The sequence below is a fragment of the Punica granatum genome, chromosome 4 (genome assembly GCF_007655135.1).
Source record: "Punica granatum isolate Tunisia-2019 chromosome 4, ASM765513v2, whole genome shotgun sequence".
NCBI classification, from domain to species: domain Eukaryota; kingdom Viridiplantae; phylum Streptophyta; class Magnoliopsida; order Myrtales; family Lythraceae; genus Punica; species Punica granatum.
The window spans coordinates 10,003,123-10,022,339 of NC_045130.1; the positions used below are offsets into that span (position 1 = coordinate 10,003,123).

Sequence of the window (19,217 nt, forward strand, 5' to 3'; positions counted from 1 at the left end):
TCCCTAGTTCGATCGCAAAAATGATCCGGAATGAAAAATGTGCGGACTTAACATGCCTTCTTTTGCAATTACCTGAGAAACAAATGAACGTAACAGAGAGATCCTGAACAGAAGAAAAGCAAAACTAAAACGAAAACTTGAATTAGACATTGGATACATAAAGTAAAATCTGCTGAAGTTGACAGGTACTTAAGTTGTCCGAAGTAAGACTACAGACTGCTTGATCACTCGTACATCCAAACAGAGATGCAAACAACTTGTCACTAACAAAGGCATAACAGAAAGGCAGCCCCGGTCACATGATTTCCGGTGAATATTATTCGATAGCATTTACAGAAAAGGATACAAATTCAGACCTTAACAACCGGACTATCTTATCAACATCGGAGATATGAGATATCAATGGCCTGAATCCTCAGTGAACATGGAAACATCGTAGTTGCTTCATGCTTCTTTAAACGATTATATGTAGTAGCAAGAGAGGCCAACAAACGCTTCAGGTCTGCTGTATGCCGCTCGGCCATGTCTGGTTCTTCACTGGTTTAAGGATCACTTCAACCTCGGACAACGTCTCTTGATCGATCCCGCTTGTTTCGAGTTCGAGTACAGCCACAACATTTTCCTCAACCTGGCATGAAAAATATGGTCTCAGACTAAAAGCACGGCAAAAGCTACAAGAACTTGTCGATCTTTGATCGTTATGTCTTTAGTAATTATATTCCACTAAACAGTGCTTCAGGCGTGAAATCACACATATGAATAATGCTCCACACATCATCTTGTTTATGTGGGAGAGGTATTGAAACAGATCTTTTATTGGATAAAAGTCAAATCTGCAAGGTCGATTATTTCAGATCAATGCAAAGAGCATCAGCAAGGAACATGGAGGAACCAAATGACAGACCTGACGAACAGCGTTCATCCCAACCAGCACTGAGGAGATGGCCTTATTCGACAAGCTGTACTGCAGAGCCAACTTTGAGATGTTCTTCCCTTTCCTCTTACAAAAGGCAGTAGCTTCTTGGCATGCAGCCTGAAGAAGCACCGCAAGCACGGCAAAAAATCAGTATTCATCCCAATCAAAATCGAAATACAAACTCCAAATGATGTGTAGCCCTCTCAAATATATTAATATTTATAAGAAATCATTACAGTGATAACTAAATGGGACCACGGAGAGAAGTTGAAGGGACCTTGAGTTCAGGTGGAGCAGGGTGCCACTCTGGGGGACCCCTCTCGGTTAGGAGCCCCATAGCTAAAGGTGATGCACTAATTATGCCAACGCCTTTGTTCATCAAGTATGGAAGTAAATCCTCGAGAGTGGTATCGTTTATGCTGTAGTGGCAATACGACAGGATCACATCAACTGAGCCAGGTGGAACCCGATCGAGAACGTAGGTGAAGATCCATAGAGGAAGTCCAGTGATCCCGATGAAACGGATCTTCCCTGATTCCTTCAGCTTTAGAAGCGCCGGAATCGTCTCATTAACAATCTGCAGGCAGAAACGATTAGCAGAAAGTTATCCCTTCATGTTTCATTTCAAGGAAGCTCGAGTCTTGAACCGAAAAACAAATTCATCACCTGATCCAGAGACCCGAATTCAATATCGTGGCATTGGAGTATATCTACGTAATCAAGCTGCAACCTTTCTAAGCTCTCGTCAATGCTCTTCGTCACTCTCTCAGCACTGAAGTCGAAGCCCTCGATATACCGGCCACATTTAGTCGACACGATATACTCGTTCCTCGGCTTTCCTACTGCTTTCAATGCCTTCCCGAGCATTTTCTCAGACAACGTTCCTCCATAGTACCTTAACATTCAGGGGAACAATCAGGAATATTCTAAAAATGGGAAAAATCAATCTGAACAAAGGTTCACTTCGAGGAGATCTGAACTTCCCATAATTGGAGGAAAATCTAATTAAAGGGGGGCATCTCCATTGCTGAAATCAATCAGAGAGTCGAGAGATCTGACTTACGGTGAGGTGTCGAAGAAGTTGATGCCGAGGCGAAAGGCCTCGCGAACGGTGGCGATGGCCTCGTCCTCGGAGACAGGGCCGAAGACGCTGCCGAGCGGGGAGGCGCCAAAGCCCACGGAGCTGAGCTTGAGGCCTGTTTTGCCCAGCTCCCGGAGGTCGACTGTGGCGGGGGGAGGCGGCGACGCCATTGTGCCGGATAGTGAAGCGGTGGAGCGGAGGTGTAGAAGTGAAGAGTGGACGATGAATCGTATGATGATGATGAGGAGGAAGAAGAAGAAGGTGGGGCCATATTCGTGGGTCCCGCAGGTATATGCATTCGACTCCGGCGGCTTCATGGAAGGTGAGGTAACCAAAAAGGACATTTTATCGCTTAATAGTCCTTAAACGTATCTCTATGCGCAATTTAATCCTCCAACTTTAATGGAATTTAGAAGAAGTATCGTAAATTGTAATGTTCCATCTCCCTTTTGAGCTAATACCATCCTCTAGCACGCCCCATTCTTTATTTGTAAAAATCTTTTTCGAACATTTTCTATTGGAATCAAATAAGGTTGATCATAAGAATCGAGTAAAATTTGTAAGGTGAACCTACATTATGCATGAGTATATATAATTATTTTCTTCCCTGACAAACAATAATAAAATTCATTGCCTATCCAAAATTGAGCCTATCAAGGATCCTTAGATCCACATTAAAAAATATAAAAAGATAATCATGAATTTATAAGAAGGTTGAGTCTTACATCTTATCAGTTTAAGCTTTTAGGATGTATACTAACCCAATTTTGGTAGCATGCTGACTTCGAGTCTCATCCGATCCCATCCTAGCTATAAATCCACGCTACGCGTGAGGAAGAGTGTCAAGGACCCTTAGATCTAACATTCGAAATATAAAAAGATGATCCTTGATTTATAAGAGGGTTGGAAATATAAAAAGATGATCCTACATTTATAAGAGAGTTGAACCTCGTATCATGTTGAAAATATAAAAAAAAATAATTAGTTTGAGTTTTTAGAATGCATATGAGCACAACCTTAGTTGTTATATTTAACAAAGCCAAACTTATTGACACCTACAAGAGTAAAGAGAGTTAAAATTTCAAGAAGTTGAAATTGTAAAGGAAAAAGTGACAATGCTTGTTGCCCGTCAAATTTACATATAAAATTATTAGTTACAGTGTTGTATGGATTGTCGAATAACTAATTCTTTGATAAGTGAGAGTTATATACTTAAGGGCTCCAAGATGTTACTTTTTGAAATTGTTATGTTGAGTTTAATTTTAGAGTTGAATTTTTATTTTAATTGAATTATAATTATTATGTTGTTAAATTATGAGAAAAAATGTGAAAAAGTAATAAATAGTTATGAGAAAATAATGATTGTGTTGTTGAATTGTCAAAAAAATAATGAATAATTGAGAAAAAATAATGATTGTATTATTGAATTGAAAATAAGTGGAGTAGAATTAAAATTAAAGTTCAAATTTATTTATAAAACCAAGCAAACCAATGCCGGCTCTCTTTTTCAAGAATTAGAATCCCCTCTCAATTTGTGCAAAATAAATTCAATTCTCTCCAAGCAATTCACTCTTTGGAAATGCACTAATTGAATTTCTCCCCGTGAAATCTTGAGAGTTAAGGATTAAAATTTCTATTGCCTCTTTATTAGCGCCTTATTATATGCTATTCAAAATGGGGTCATGCTACCGTTGTTGATAATAACAACAATCATCATTTCTTGAACTGTTAGATCATTTTATATAAGATTTTGATCGTACACATGTTTAACATTTTTTATCTTAAGATTTATCTCTCATAATTTGACTATTGATATTTTCAATTACGTATTTTATCGTCGACACTCATTATCACCCATGAATGAGCTGGATTTACTTTGATATTAAACCGAATCAAAATTTACCGGCTCAATCGGATAAAGAACAATTGAATTACTTTAAAAAAGAGATAAGAAGAAAGTCAAGTCCCGAAATTCGAAAATTGAAAAGATAGACACATAGAGGAAAATTTGAGAAATCTGATATTCATCACAACACCAAAATAAGGCGTACGATCTTCTCAAGAAAACACAAATTGAAAAACTTCATCGAAATGCAGAGAAAAACAAAGAGAAACCAGGGGAAAAAAAAAACCCAATCCGACGAGCCAAAAAATGGACAGTAAAAGATAAAACAGGGAGCCTCCTTGGACAACATAAGAAACAAAACATTGGTTCAAATATACGCATATATATACGTGCGTATGTGTATATATATATGTGTGTGTGTGTGCTTTTTTTTGTTTTCTTTGGGTACATGGAGACATATTTAGCAGATATTTCGCACTGCCCTTCGTGTTGCACCACCTCTGTAAGCAATCTCTCTTTTCTTAATTGAACCGGTACATTTCGGTTCCATTTAATATCGAAGTGGATATGACTTGTTCACAGGCAAGACCAAGCGTTGACGATAATATGCGTTGTCAAAAATATCAATAGTCAATTTTAATGTAAAAAAATCTTGAGCACGTGTACGACCAGAATCTTACGTAAGAAAATTTAACGACTATAATAAAAATAACTGTATTTTTGCTAATCAATGGTAGTAGAATTCCCTATTCAAAACAATATTAGCTAATTTGTAGAAATGGCCATTTGCGAGAGTCAAAAAATTAAAGGCCATTTGTACTTTTACTACTCGATGCGAGTACGAATTGAACTATACCACAAGCTTATAATCTATCAATTCTTCTTTTTTACTTTTTTTTATGAATTAAATAATTTATTTATTTTAAATTTTCTAATACAACGAAATAGGTATATGAACAGAATTTACTTTTTCTTAATCGAATGTCAAATTTAAAATATAATGCAAGTGAAACAAAATTATAAAAATATTATGAACTAAATATTTTTTTTGAAATTTTAAATTGCCTAACAAAATGAAATGGACATGTGAACAGAATTTATTTATTTTATTTATTGAATGACGAAGATAATATATAATATAAGTAAAATAAAATTTATTAAAATGTTTATGAAATAAATAAATCATATTCTTGATAGTCACGGGGGCGTGAAATTTGAACTCTACTCTCCCACACGTCTCTCCAAAACCTGCAAGTTTCAAATATAGATGTCGATTTCGACTCTCCACAAAAATATTTTAATGTGACAGCAGTCCGTGAACTTGGTATAAGATTCATATTAATTTACTTTCTACAACAATATCGATATGTATATAGAATAGTCAATGGTTAAAACAAATCTAGGGCTAGGTTTTGTCGTCTATCGTTAATGATATATCTAACATGATAATTTCGGGTTAATAAAAAAACACAATTTTTTTCACATTTTAACAATTTTAACACAAACTTTTTCCTTAATCTAAAAATGCACAAACTTTCGATTTGATAACAATTTCAACACGACGTCAAAGATTTCGTTAATTTGTACGGAATCGAGGCCACAAATGACGTCAATAACCCCAATCAGGGGGAGGGCACAACGACCCCAATCAGGGGATAGTGGCCAAAATCGAGGCCCCCGCCCCCAGAATCGGAAGAACCCTCAAATTGGGAATTCTTTCGATTTCGGTAGATGGAGCTACGACCCCGGCCATCACCCCTCAATTGGGGTCGCTGACGTCCTCTGTGGCATCGATTCCGTCCAAATTAATAAAAAAAATTAACGTTGTGCTAGAACTATTATCAAATCGAAAGTTTGGTATTTTTAGGTTAAGAAAAAATGTTTGTGCTAAATTTGTTAAAATATGAAAATTTTGTATTTTTTTATTATTAACTCAATAATTTCAGACCTAAGTGACTTTATAATATCACGAATCACAACATTATTATTACAATTTCGATAATAATTAGTAAAAAATAAAAAAAATTGGGGCAGTGACAAATATAATAATAATTGAACTATAAAAATAATGGAATGTGATGAAATAAGATTGAACTTGGGGTTGGAACCCATGATGCAACCCCCATTTTTCCTCTCTCTTAAGCTTTAGAGAAAAGAAGAGAAAAAAACCCTAGAAGCCACGTTATTGGCACGTCTGGCTCCCAGCCGAACGCCACTACCTCCCGGTTATCTTCGATCTTGGTAGCTCTCCTTCCCTTCCCTTTTCCTCCCCTTTTTTCTCCTTCTCTTGAACTGTAACGGAGGTTTATGGGACCACTGGTGTTGTCAGCTTCACTTCCATGGCTCTCGGTGGCGAATCCCATCACCAATGGGCGACAGACCTTGGATCTTTGCATGGTCTATCTTTATCTCGGCCTCACTTTCCTCATCTGCAACGGGTCTGTTTTTCATCATGGCTCCTAGAGGAAGCCCGGGGTCTCCTCCACCAAAAATCGTTGTCTTTATGATGCAGTCTTGTGCGTGGTGTAATGAAGAGGATATCCCAGAGGTTGCAATGGCTCATCCCCTTCCTCTCTGTCTTGGAGTCCATGGCGATGGTTTTTTGTCCTCTCTCCTCTGGTGACTTACGCCTTCTCCCTCTCCGACCCATCTACAGGGAGAGTGGTAGCGAACTCTACGTTGGTTGTAGAGCCACTTACCCGACTCGACTAGCAACAAACTCGACTTGCCCCCAAATCGCCGATCTTACTATTAGGACCTCCTTCGTATGCGTGGATGTTTCGAGAGATCGATTGTTAAGAAGTCCCTTGTCCCTTAGTTTCACAGTCTCGTCAATCCAAATGGATGAGTGTCGTCGAATCTGAGGATAATTTCAAAGATTCCTTCTTTGGAATATCATTTTCACGACCACCAAGCGTATTATATGCCATGTTCCCCATTGCTACATTAGGGAAAATATGTTCTTTACTTTATTTTTCGTGCATTGTATTTGCATTTGATGCAGTTTACAAAATCTAAATGAAACACATATGCATTGTCATGTCCACTTATTATTATTATTATTATTATTATTTACAACCGTTGGTTAAGAAAAATGATATGTATTATTAGGTAGCGATAAAGAAAATTCTCCCTTCTCTTTATTATTTAAGACATACAAGCTTATAATGATATCATATAACTAATGTATAATGTAAATATAGATGTATTATATATATCATAGACCCGACCAAACCAGACCAGGACCTGCAGAGCAAAGTCAGGAGGATCCTTAAGTTTTTCGGCCTTTGAGCCGACCAGTTCAACGGGTCTATTTTTCATCATGGCTCCTAGAGGCGGCCCGGGGTCTCCTCCACCATAAATTGTTGTCTTTGTAATGCAGTCTTGTGCCCGGTGCAATGAAGAGGATATCCCAGAGGTTGCAATGGCCCATCCCCTTCCTCCCTTTCTTGGAGTCCATGGTGATGGTTTTTTGTCCTCTCTCCTCTGGTGACCTACGCCTTCTCCCTCTCCGACCCATCTGCAGGGAGAGTGGTAGCGAACTCTACGTTGGTTGTAGAGCCACTGACCCGACTCAACTAGCAACAGGCTCGACTTGCCCCTAAATCGCCGATCTTACTATTAGGACCTCCTTCGTACCATGGTGGCAGCTCTCGATCTACTTACGACAGTATCTTCACCCTCTATGTCAAAAGGTTATAGCTTTACTTTGATCTTTTCAAACCCTTGCTTGCAAAAATCAACCTTTTGTGGCTTGTTTTCTGCCCATTTTTTGCAAGTCTCAGCTCTCTCAGGATAGTCACTAGTTTGAACCAATCAAGTATCCTGATTGATTTTATTTGATTGTCTTGGTCGATAATCGCTGACTTGAACCGATCAAATACATCAATTTGCTTGGTTTGACTATCTAGGGAATGGGTTGTTTAGGAATTGGTTTGATTGATTAGATCTAGAGTTGTGATCTGTGAAGGGTTTTTGTACCAAGTATCAGTTTTGAGGCCACTCTTGACTTTGCTTCTTTGTTTCCACATAGTAACAGCTTTATATGGATTCCACTTAGCTCCGCATCCCAGCATTGTCTGGGTCCATATAGAGTTTACTTCTAGGAGATCAAAAACAGACGTACAATACCTGAAAGGATTTCTGCAACTGTAATTGTGATCATAATTTTGTTCTTTATCACATTGTCTTTTCCTTGCAGTTATCTTAGTGATCTGCTATATTTTTTTTGTCTTTGTAATTTTCTCTTGAATATTTTACCATGTATTCATTTGTATTATTCAATGGACAATTATTGATTGCAGAGCTAAAAAAAAGATTGAACTTGGGGTTTGAAATACATTTTGTCGTTGATCCTTAATTACTTGTAATATAGCTGCCATGATTTCTGAAATAAGTGATTTTTATAATAACACCATGATCATCATTACGATTTCTATAAATTAGCAAAAGAATTGGAACGTTGGCAGTATGACAAAAATATAATAGTAAATCCTTATTAATATAGAAAATCTACGTTGAAAGAGTTTTATCTATTACTGGATCGATCTGACTCGATTAAACTAGTCGAAGGCCAATTGGACTTTCGGATACTAAAGTTTTCACTGTAAAAAAATATATAATAGTAAGACTATTAAAAGTGATGGACATCACATGCTGCTTATGCTCAGTGCTTAATGCCAATGCCTCTAGTTGATGATGGTTCATGCCCCAACGTCGTCGTTTATTCACCTGGGGTATGGGCCCTCTCAATCATTTAAGCCCACGAAGGCAAAACATACCACCACACCTATTGCTCCATTTTCTTTTCCTTTGGGCCATTTAAGGTTTTTCTTCTCTTCACGAGCTCATGAACTTAGCAGCAAAAGGGCCCACTAATAAAAAATATGTCACGGGATGAATGTTTGCAGAGTCAATGTAATTCCCATCTCACTCTCATGATTGGATTCATATGAAAGCAATTTTTCTTATGAGTCCCAACTCGAGAGGCTAAACTTAATAAAGATAGCCTTACCACTTCGACCACAGTCCTCGCTGATCAGATGCCGACAATCGATTATCGCTCAATTAGTCGATACTACTTCACAATGTACCCATTTGTTTTTTGTATATTTGATTTCCACTATATTCATTCTTTTAGCAATATTTGTTTGACTGCAGGTTGTCGTACTGTGTATTCCACCAAATGAAGTCTTCGTGCATTTTATAAAGGTCCACGATGCATATATATGTAAACAAATTAGTCCATGCCTCATATTCACTGTTGTCTTTATGAGACGATACTGATTTAGATCTCATTACTTTATGAATTATCAGGGAAAGAAATCAATAGTTTTATGGACAATATTATAATTCATAGTTGAGCATAATAAATTTCATATTATTACGAAATGATTTGGCAGCTATTGTTTCAATGGGTCCATGTACAACTCATGACCGAGCAAGTTGTTCGACGTCGAAGGTCAAATATGAGGAAATCACAGGTTCAAGATACTCCCTCCATATCATTAAATTGCACTTAAGGTCTTCTTGAATCAACATCAATTTGGTACAAAAGTCTCCAAACTTTCACGTCGACAAAAGCCATACGGGTTCTGGTCAAAGTAATCGTGCTATATTACTACGGAACAAAAAGCCCTTAGAATATCTACCTAAAAAAGAAAAGCCCTTAGAATAAAATTCCATAATTTCTGGAAAAAAAAAAGAAGGTACAGTACAATGACATATTATCTCATTCGATAATTAAAAGATTTCAATTTTCAGATTTGATTTTTATGGTGGAATAACTTGTGCCCATTTATTTAGTTATTAAATATTTTAAATTTATGATATTAAATCAATAAATCAATCTTAAAAAAAAAATGTTTCTCCATTTTTGTTTGTGAGATTGTAATACCTCTATACAATGAAATGGGCCCTTATGGGGTAACATCTCATGACACGATTGAAACATGGAAGATGAATGAGGAGGAACAAAGCAAGTTCGGCACATGTATTATTCAATCTCGACAAAACATTTTGAAATATCACAATCATCGATTCTAAAAGGTTGACATTTAAGAATAAGCTACCATATAATAATTTCAGAATCTCGATTGTCTTACTATGCAATCATTTTTTTTTTTGTGGTACGAACCCTGGCATGCAGTTACATTTTTTTGTGCTTTTGAATCATCAAATTCGAATTATTAATGAATAAATAAATAATTTATAATCACCTAACAATCAAAAAATAATTAATTGTTACCATAAACCTTACCGTGCAGGAGAGGTGCTCGTTCTTCCAAGAACGGTACCACATGTTTGCTCCTCGTGGCAGCCATACGGAGCTCAGTCAATCATGGCGGCCCCAATTAAAAGTCCACTTCAGAGCAAAGACTCCCTTCTTCACAATAGACATTCAATGGAGAAGGAAAAAGGTCAATAGGGATGAAAAAGACCTGCGTTTTTTCCAAAATATTGAGCACACGAAAATGATCAAAACCTCCTGTTGCAACCGTTTAGTTCGCGGTATCGGCGGTAATAGATCAGTCGATGGTGTATAATCGATTTCACTATTTCAAAACTATGATGGTGTATATTAATCTCATATTTCACAAAAATAAATCGAACGATCCAATCATTGTCCGAAAATAAAATCCGGACCAACAATAAATGTGACGCTTTGGGAATGATCCCACCAAATACCTACCCTTTTGAAATGATCTTGCCGACCGACCCACGTTGGAGATTAGAGAGACAACAACACACAGAAAAAGTTACGTGGCAATTTAAAATTCTCCATATTTGGTCAACACTCAGCATGTGAAACTTCACACATGACATAACCCAGAGAGAAAGTTCCTTCTTTCCTACTTTGATCTTTGTACAGCCACCCTCGTGCTTGTTTTCTCAACCCTTATCAATCCCAATCCTTCCGTCGATGGCATGAAAGTTTAGGACAGTCGGCCATTGAGCTTTCGGAGTCGGGCAGTAGTCCATGTAGTGAGTGCATCACGATATGGATCGAGTTCGCAAGGCATGGGCTGAAGGTGTTTCCATTTTCACTACTGCTAGGCTGATGAGGTACCTTTCTTTGTATTGAGCTCATTGTCTATTGTTCCCACTATACATCAACACATTGCTACTCCAACACTGGCCAAAAACCACATTCCATCAGTTAGGTGTAGGACTTGCTGGCCGGAATGTTCGGGGAAATTCTCTTCCAGCGCTGGCTTCTTCTGCTTCTACTCTGCCTCGCGACTCTCAGTCCGGTTGCACTTTCTCAATCGGACGAGATCCAAATCCTCTTTGATTTCAAATCAGCCCTCCGAGGATCATCAGAGAGTAATGCTTTCATTTCATGGACCAACCAAAATCCAAAATGCAACTTTACCGGAATACTCTGCAATTCCAATGGCCTAGTCACCGAAATAAACCTCTCGCAGCAGAACTTGTCAGGCACAGTCCCTTTCGACTCGATATGTGCGCTCGGGTCGCTTGAAAAGCTCGACCTCGGGACGAACTCTCTGAGCGGGACCATCAGCGATGACGTGAAGAACTGCACGAGGCTGAAGTACTTCGACTTGGGTTGTAATTCATTTTCCCAGAAGGTGCCAAGCTTGTCGGCCTTGGGAGACTTGGAGTTCCTGAATCTGAACAACAGCGGTTTTTCCGGGATTTTCCCATGGAAGTCACTGGAAAATCTAACAAGTCTCGCTTTCCTGAGCCTGGGTGATAATCCATTTGATGAGAGTCCATTTCCAAGAGAGGTTTCGAGGCTGGATAAGTTGTATTGGCTTTACCTGACAAACTGCAGCCTCAGTGGTAACATTCCTGACGAAATCGGAAACTTAACGAGGCTTCAGAATCTCGAACTCTCCGACAATCTGCTGCACGGCCCCATTCCTGAGGGTATCGGACGCCTGAGAAATCTCTGGCAACTCGAGCTTTACAACAACTCGCTCACAGGTGCACTCCCATCTGGCTTGCGTAACTTGACGGAGCTTGTGAACTTCGACGTGTCCCAGAATGAGCTCGAGGGTGACCTCTCTCAAGTCCGGTTCTTGACACAGCTTGCCTCATTGCAGCTTTTCGAGAACCGGTTCTCGGGGGAGATTCCTGAAGAAATCGGGGAGTTCAGGAACCTCGTGGATCTCTCTCTCTACACGAACAATCTGACTGGTCCTCTTCCTCAGAGGCTTGGCTCGTGGGCAGATTTTAACTATGTCGATGTCTCGGACAACTTCCTAACAGGCCCCATCCCACCTGATATATGCAGGAATGGTAAGATGACTGACCTTCTTATGTTGAACAACAAACTCACTGGGACCATCCCGTCAACCTACGCGAATTGCTCGTCCTTGGTGAGGTTGAGATTGAGCAACAACTTGCTCTCAGGTACCATTCCTGCAGGAATATGGGGCTTACCGAATCTCATCATAATTGATGTCACAGAAAATAAGTTTGCAGGCCCGATAACTTCCGATATTGAGAGGGCAAAGTCTCTGGCCCAATTATTTATTGCAAAGAACAAGTTCTCAGGAGAAATTCCAGAGGAAATCTCGGAGGCGAGATCACTAGTCTCGATCCAGCTGAGCTTTAACGAGATCAACAGCAGAGTCCCATCAACAATCGGAAAATTGAAGAGACTCGGAAGTCTTTATTTGAATGGAAATTCGCTTTCAGGAAGCCTACCCAGCTCGATCGGCGACTGCATATCTCTCACAGACTTAAACCTTTCAAACAACTCACTCTCAGGAGAAATTCCAGACTCCATTGGATCTTTACGTATGCTTAATTCCTTGAATCTCTCTGATAACAAATTTTCCGGCAGAATTCCAGAAAGTCTGTCTTCTCCAAGACTGAGCCTTCTTGACCTCTCGAACAACCAGCTAACTGGAAGCATTCCCGACTCCCTTACTATACAAGCCTACGATGGAAGCTTCAACGGAAACGGAGGTCTGTGCAGTCAAAAGTTCAAACAATTCCAACTTTGTACATCAAGCTCAAAGGCTTCGGGACATCGTGTGACAGTCTTATCTTCCTTTATCGCGGGAGCAGTTTGTTTACTACTTTTAGTCGGATGTTTCCTGTTCGTGAAATTGAAGCCTAGCTGCCTCGATAAACCTCCATCAAAACCAAAAGTTTCTTGGAGCATGAAGCCGTACCATGTATTAAGCTTCACGGAAGGGGAAATCATCAATGCAATCAAGACTGAGAATTTGATTGGTAAAGGAGGGTCAGGAAACGTTTACAAGGTAGTACTAAGAAACGGTGAAGAACTTGCTGTCAAACATGTTTTTATGACGTTGGATTCACGGGAAAGTTTCCGGAGCAGCTCCTCTATGCTTATGAAGAGGCACACAGGATCCCGACAATACGAGTCCGAGGTTTCTGCCTTGAGCTCGATTAGGCATGTGAACGTGGTGAAGTTGTACTGCAGCATATCGAGCGAAGACAGTAATTTTCTTGTCTATGAGTACCTGCCTAATGGAAGTCTGTGGGACCGGCTCCATGAGTGCCAGAAGACTCAGATGGACTGGATAGTAAGGTATGAGATTGCACTTGGTGCTGCGAGGGGATTGGAGTACCTTCACCACGGGTGTGAGAGAACGATGCTACACAGAGACGTGAAGTCAAGCAATATTTTGCTTGATTCTGAGTGGAAACCAAAGATTGCTGACTTCGGGCTGGCAAAAGTCATGGAGGCTGGCAGTGGAGATAACTGGACACGAGCCATTGCCGGGACTCATGGGTATATAGCTCCAGGTAATGAGCCTTCTGTTTGCTTGCTCCTTGTTGAAACTTCTATTTCATCAGTACACATGATTATTGTCCAATCTTATTTTCAGAGTACGCATTCACGTGCAAGATAAACGAGAAGAGTGATGTATACAGTTTTGGGGTTGTCCTGATGGAACTGATCACTGGAAGAAGGCCGAGGGAGCCAGAATTCGGAGATGATGAGGGCATCATTTCCTGGGTTTGCAGCAAGATGAAGAGCGACGAATGCATGGTCGACCCAAAGATTGACAATGCTTTCAAGGAAGATGCTGAGAAAGTCCTCAGGATCGCCCTTCACTGCACAGCAAAGTTTCCTGCCTTGAGGCCTTCGATGCGGATGGTAGTTCAGATGCTTGAAGAGGCCGAACCATGTAAGCTTAGTAGCATAGCTGTCAATTAAGCACGCAGACAGTACTGGAGAATGGCCAATCTGATCTATTTGAGATAAACCCACGAAGACATGAAACGAAATGCAGCGACATATAAGTGTGTTCTGTTGGTACTTTTTTGAGTTTGTCGAGAAGGCAATGTAATTGTTAGCAGTGCCTAGAGGCAAGCTCCGAAGGAGAGCTTGCGTCGTCCATAGGTATCAAACAGTTGGGGGAGCTTTCTTATCCGATAGCTGCAGTATATAATCTACAGAATTTTGAAGGGATGAGATTATACATACCCCCTTCCATGATCTCTTTTCCATACCTTTGAATGAGATGGGTTCCGTATAAAGCAAGTTTAGATTCTGATATTAGAAGCAGCTTTTTGATCAGAACCGGCTGATTGCATGGTGACAGAAAATCTTTTCTCCTCATTCTTTTCCCTTTGGCCCAAAGCCCAAGATAAATTATCGATTTGGACCATAATTCAATTTATGGACAATTTTATTACTAGATTTGTTCATATACGGTACCGAGATAGAGTATGAGCTGGAATAAATGGACACAGATCAGCGAAACATGAGAAATTTTTATTCAATGTGATGGGGAGATAACAGCAGCGCCAATAGGCCTCAATTCACAGTTTCTTGTACTAAATCATTGGAACATTCTTAATTTTCCATTCTAAGATTGAAATAGGAAGACTTCTTTGAGAGGAATGATCCACTGAACAAAAACGAATTGACGACGGAAACTGTAGTCAATCATCTTCCTAAAAAGATTACCTCATTATTCTTCACTTGTACAGCTGCTTGAATCTCCTGCATGCTTCCAATACATTCTCTCTGTGCCCAAAGGCACTAACTCTGATAAAACCCTCACCCCCAGGACCAAAACCACTGCCAGGCGTTGTCACGACGTGGGTCTTCTCAAGAATCTCAGCGAAGACATCCCAAGAGCTTCGGCCAGGGAAGTGTACCCACACGTAAGGAGCATTTGTCCCTCCGTAGACCTTAAACCCGAGAGAATTGAATGTCTCCATTATTATCTCAGTGTTCTGTTTGTAGAAGCCGATCACTTCTTGCATTGCCTGCAAGAATATTTAAATCCATTGAGCAATGAAATACTCGCTCTTCTTATAATAAATAAACTTTGTATAATTGCAGTTCACTAGATTTACACATGAACAGAAACATCAAAAAACTCGAAAAGTTTCTCTCATTGACCCAGTCAATGAGACCGATCCACATTCGATAGATGCTGCTGAGAAACTCTCTGACAAAAAAAACATAATCTGCTTAAGAAAACTGGTTTAGCTTTCAAAAGCAGTTTCTTTAGAATTTTTACGGGAAATAAGAACTTCCTTTTTTTGTGGCAAAAAGAACTTGTTGGGAACTATCTGTTGGATCATATTGGGAGCATGGGAATGTGTTACTAATCAACATTTCTAATAACTGCTTTCCCCTTGAAAAAGGGGATACCGAAGTAAGAATTCTTTAAACATTTGAAACTATTGAATTAGAACTATCACCTTGAAGCCTTCAGGAGAAAGGCAGGCAAGACCACCAGCCTGAGAGATATTAGACGCGCCATTAAAGCAGGTGCATACAATTCTATTGAAGTCCTTGGCAATGGGAGATCCATCAGAGAAAAGAAGCTGTTTTGGGACCACAGTCCAACCAAGACGAACCCCAGTGAACCCTGCGTACTTGCTAAATGATGCCGTCTCAATTGCAACCTGCATTGTAGATGTCAACATTGACAATGTAATTGAGTTACACAATCTATCCCTGTGACTCTCTCTACACTGCCATTCAGGTGAATAAAGAGATGGCTTACACATTAAAGCCCATTACAGTAAGCATTTTGTAACATCCAATACTTTTAAAAACCCATTCTAAAGTCCACCAAAATCCCCAGAAAAAAACTAACTTTTGCCACTTTCTCAGTGAAAATAAAGCACAAGGGGACCCTTTTGAAATAGAGCTCAGGGGAAAGAATTTGCAGCTGCCCATGTTCCATTAAAAAGAATCAGGAAAAAACATGTCATGTTTGCAGTTCAGAGGATATTGAGCGATTCTCAGCTTTGAAAGTGCAATTCAATGTGTTGATCCCCTACTTTATTTGTTTCAAAAAAGTGAACAATGGAAAATTGATACTGTCTTAAGAGGTAAAACTGAAAAATGGAAATTCCTGCATCTCTCGCATGATAAGCATCAAGAATGGAAATTTTGGCATGGAAAGTAAGGCTCCAGAAATACCTCTTTGGCTCCAGGAATCTCAAATATGCTACGTGGGTTGTCGTTGGACATGTACATAGCATATGCAGAATCATAGACAATGATGGAACCATTGTCCTTGGCGAACCGGACGAGTCGGGTCAGTTGCTCCCTTGTGGCAGCAGCTCCAGTGGGATTATTCGGCGAGCAGAAGAATATGATATCAGTGCGAGCCACAGTTGACAAATCTGGGAAGAATCCATTCTCAGGAGTGCACTTCATGTACTCAATATTTGCGTATTTCTGAACGTCCTTCTGGTACTGTCCCGTCTGCCCCATGATGACGCTTGAGTCCACGTAGGCCTGCAAATACAAAATTTTGGCAAGAATAGAGCTCAGAGAAGATAGGATAATCAGAATAACTTACTTTACTAAAATGTAGCCCATTATTTTCAAATTTCTTTCTCTAAAATCTAAATTCTCCACCTCAGCTAGTGATGAAGATTAATTTACCGGGTATGATGGGTCTTGAACTGCCATTGTAACATCAGACCCAAAAACAATCTGCAGCAAAGGAAAACAAATTAATTATTGAAGCACTAATTTCTTAATAATCTTCACACCATAAACAGAAGCCAATGAAAAGCAGGTAATTGTCATCGCGAGAAATGAAGATTATACAAAAGTCGAGCAGGTAAAAGGCCACATACAGAACAGCATGTAAACGAACACATGAATAAATATATGCACCTGAAGACGAGAGATATCACATTTTGCACCGTCGGATACAAATATATCATCTTCTTCAATGCCAAGGTCTTTGTAGAAAGTTGAGGCAATTGCAGCTCTTAGTGGCTGCAGAGATTTGCAGGAATAGCAGTTATTCATATATAAGATCATAATATGAAAAGCAAAGCACATAGAGATCTTAATACTAACAAATAGATACACAACCTAAATCTTCAATGAAATGATCTGTTCAACGCAGGACAATTTCAAAATGAGAAAAACAAAGAAATTGGAAATACTTGCTCAGCTTCTAGCTATCATTCAAGATCTGAGGATTACCCTTTCACCCTGTTCAGCACCATATCCACTGTAGCCCTCAAGAGTTGACAGTCCATATGATCTCTGCTCCGATAAAAAACAATTCAAAAGTTGCCTTACATCAAGCCCAACAGGAACGAAAATCAGGTACGACCTATTTAAAGAGGAATTTACAAGTAAGTAACTAAAACCTTTGACATTGCAGAGGTTATCACTTCAGGAATTGGTTCAGTAGTATCACCAATTCCAAGGCTTATCACTTTTGCATCGGGGTACTTAGCCAAATGCGCATTTCTTCTTCTAGCAACCTATATTCCACAAGAACATTGATTGCAATATAGGAGATGATTCGGTCAAAAGAACATGATTACAGACAGAGGTTCCATAATTTATTGTGTGAGTAGCAGAAAGACAACATATATATATGAGAGAAAGAAATGAAGACATAAGCTGTTAATGGTACAGATACAGCTGCAGAATATTAATAAGTTCCGAACCTCTGGAAAGAGGTAACCAGCTTGAAGCTTGGCTATGTTTGCATTGCGGGAGACCTTTGTCTTGTAAGCTCCACAAAATAAAACAGGAGATTTCATTAGCAAAATTCTCCTTTCTATTTTTTGTGACAAAAATGTCAAATTTGCAAGTACTGCCAAAAGAATCCGCTAAGCATCAAAGGGATACTAAACAAGACAAATAGTAATAAAGATGAATGACGAAAAGCTCAATCAGTTCCAAAAGAATGACAGATAACAAATGAGTTTCCTGCAAGGCAGACACTAATGGTTCTTATCATAACTGTGTCCAGTCTAACACGACCAACTCCAATAAATAATGGTCCTTGAGATTCGTCTTATTTTGGGCTGGGCTGCCCATGGACCAAAAAAGTGAAAAAAAACAATAATAAAAAAAATGTATTTTCACCCAGTCTCTCACAGCAGCAAACTCATAGCCACATTCTTTGCAGCCCACGTATATCACATACAAATGCCTACAACTGGAAAAACCTCTAACTAAGGTTTACATACAACCACAAAGTTCCTGCAGAAAGCAACTAATCTCGAGTAAAGATACCACATTTCCTCACACACCCGGACAAGAGAAAAGACCATTATGCAAAAATGAATTGAAACAGAACAGCGAGAGGAGAAAGAGATAGAGAGAGCTAACTGGTCTTTTCCTCAGCTGGTGTCGCAACACATCTACACGTTCCCAATCTCTTAGTTGGGACTGAAACACTTACAGACCTGCAAAGCAAAATCGACCCAGAAAGACAAGAAACAAAATGGGCATCAAAATATTTCTTCTTTCCGACAATGTTCGAGGAAACCGAGCATTACGAAGCTCCAATCCGACAGAAAAGAAAGAAGGAAAAAGCGACGACCTTGAAGAGTTGAAGTTGGAAGGAGCCAAGAATTGAGATGAGGAAGAAGAGATCGAAGCCGTCAGATGACTCTGCAGAGACATGTTCGTCGCAGTAGTTGTCTCCTCCGAGAGAAAATTTCCAGTCCGTCAGGGTGTTGTCTTGGAGAGAAGTTGGGTTGGGACTCTCTTCATCATCAGCCCATAAAAGCCGCCATCTTTATGGGGGCGTCAACCAACCAACCCTAGCTCCTTCTGATTTTGCCCAAATGAGTCCCTGCACCCGGTGCATGAAAATTTGGGAGGGCAAACGCATGTGGGTCCCTTTCCCGCGCTCAGGAACTGACATGAACCGAGTGTATGATCGATCTATGTTGCGTCCCCGTTTCATAGAGAACATGGTTTGCTGTCCAACCGTAGCACAAGAGGAAATAAAGAAATCCGGACCACGTGATTAACATCTTGTTACCACGTGTTTCTTCATCATAAATAATTTATAATTTTTTGATGGGCATATCATAAATAAAATTAAATGCACTTTGTCACTCAATCTTTGAAGGAGTTTTAGATTTACTTCCTGATCTTTAAATTTTTCCGGAGTCCTCCGATCTTA

At 39.5% G+C, this 19,217-nt stretch overlaps 3 protein-coding genes across 4 annotated transcripts; 1 reads left to right on the forward strand and 2 right to left on the reverse strand.

Annotated features, from left to right (window-relative positions):
* Positions 1–115: 115 nt before the first annotated feature.
* LOC116202904 (L-galactose dehydrogenase) lies at positions 116–2,356 on the reverse strand. Its single transcript, XM_031534541.1, has 5 exons — positions 1,980–2,356; positions 1,583–1,811; positions 1,194–1,493; positions 905–1,033; positions 116–628 (listed from the first exon to the last, which is right to left on the reverse strand). Exons 1-5 carry the CDS (start codon positions 2,339–2,341, stop codon positions 497–499), a joined length of 1,152 nt encoding a protein of 383 aa, XP_031390401.1. The 5' UTR covers positions 2,342–2,356; the 3' UTR covers positions 116–496.
* Positions 2,357–10,639: 8,283 nt separating this feature from the next.
* On the forward strand, positions 10,640–14,350 carry LOC116203221 (receptor-like protein kinase 7). Of its 2 annotated transcripts, XM_031534890.1 has the most exons (3): positions 10,640–10,908; positions 11,003–13,593; positions 13,677–14,350. In XM_031534890.1, exons 2-3 carry the CDS (start codon positions 11,028–11,030, stop codon positions 14,006–14,008), a joined length of 2,898 nt encoding a protein of 965 aa, XP_031390750.1. In that variant the 5' UTR covers positions 10,640–10,908; positions 11,003–11,027; the 3' UTR covers positions 14,009–14,350. The 2 variants fall into 2 exon arrangements, with proteins under 2 accessions (XP_031390750.1, XP_031390749.1); XM_031534889.1 differs by having other exon boundaries at positions 10,640–13,593.
* Positions 14,351–14,548: 198 nt separating this feature from the next.
* On the reverse strand, positions 14,549–18,923 carry LOC116203222 (LL-diaminopimelate aminotransferase, chloroplastic). The gene is made up of 10 exons (XM_031534892.1): positions 18,627–18,923; positions 18,413–18,489; positions 17,743–17,810; positions 17,437–17,553; positions 17,267–17,329; positions 16,949–17,053; positions 16,712–16,762; positions 16,241–16,561; positions 15,511–15,717; positions 14,549–15,069 (listed from the first exon to the last, which is right to left on the reverse strand). The coding sequence occupies exons 1-10, from the start codon at positions 18,707–18,709 to the stop codon at positions 14,776–14,778; spliced, it is 1,386 nt and encodes a 461-aa protein (XP_031390752.1). The 5' UTR covers positions 18,710–18,923; the 3' UTR covers positions 14,549–14,775.
* Between the last annotated feature and the right edge of the window lie 294 nt (positions 18,924–19,217).

Excerpts from the sequence above, each read along its gene's own strand:
- LOC116203222 (XM_031534892.1), bottom strand. The coding sequence starts at position 18,709 with ATGTCTCTGCAGAGTCATCTGACGGCTTCGATCTCTTCTTCCTCATCT. Across the intron at positions 17,811-18,412 it reads ACCAGCTGAGGAAAAGACCA|CTTACAAGACAAAGGTCTCC; the intron begins GTTAGCTCTCTC and ends TATTTTGTGGAG. Across the intron at positions 16,562-16,711 it reads TTCAAGACCCATCATACCCG|GCCTACGTGGACTCAAGCGT; the intron begins GTAAATTAATCT and ends TTGTATTTGCAG.
- LOC116203221 (XM_031534889.1), top strand. The coding sequence starts at position 11,028 with ATGTTCGGGGAAATTCTCTTCCAGCGCTGGCTTCTTCTGCTTCTACTC. Across the intron at positions 13,594-13,676 it reads TCATGGGTATATAGCTCCAG|AGTACGCATTCACGTGCAAG; the intron begins GTAATGAGCCTT and ends TCTTATTTTCAG.
- LOC116202904 (XM_031534541.1), bottom strand. The coding sequence starts at position 2,341 with ATGTCCTTTTTGGTTACCTCACCTTCCATGAAGCCGCCGGAGTCGAAT. Across the intron at positions 1,494-1,582 it reads AATTCGGGTCTCTGGATCAG|ATTGTTAATGAGACGATTCC; the intron begins GTGATGAATTTG and ends TTCTGCCTGCAG. Across the intron at positions 629-904 it reads GGATGAACGCTGTTCGTCAG|GTTGAGGAAAATGTTGTGGC; the intron begins GTCTGTCATTTG and ends TTTTCATGCCAG.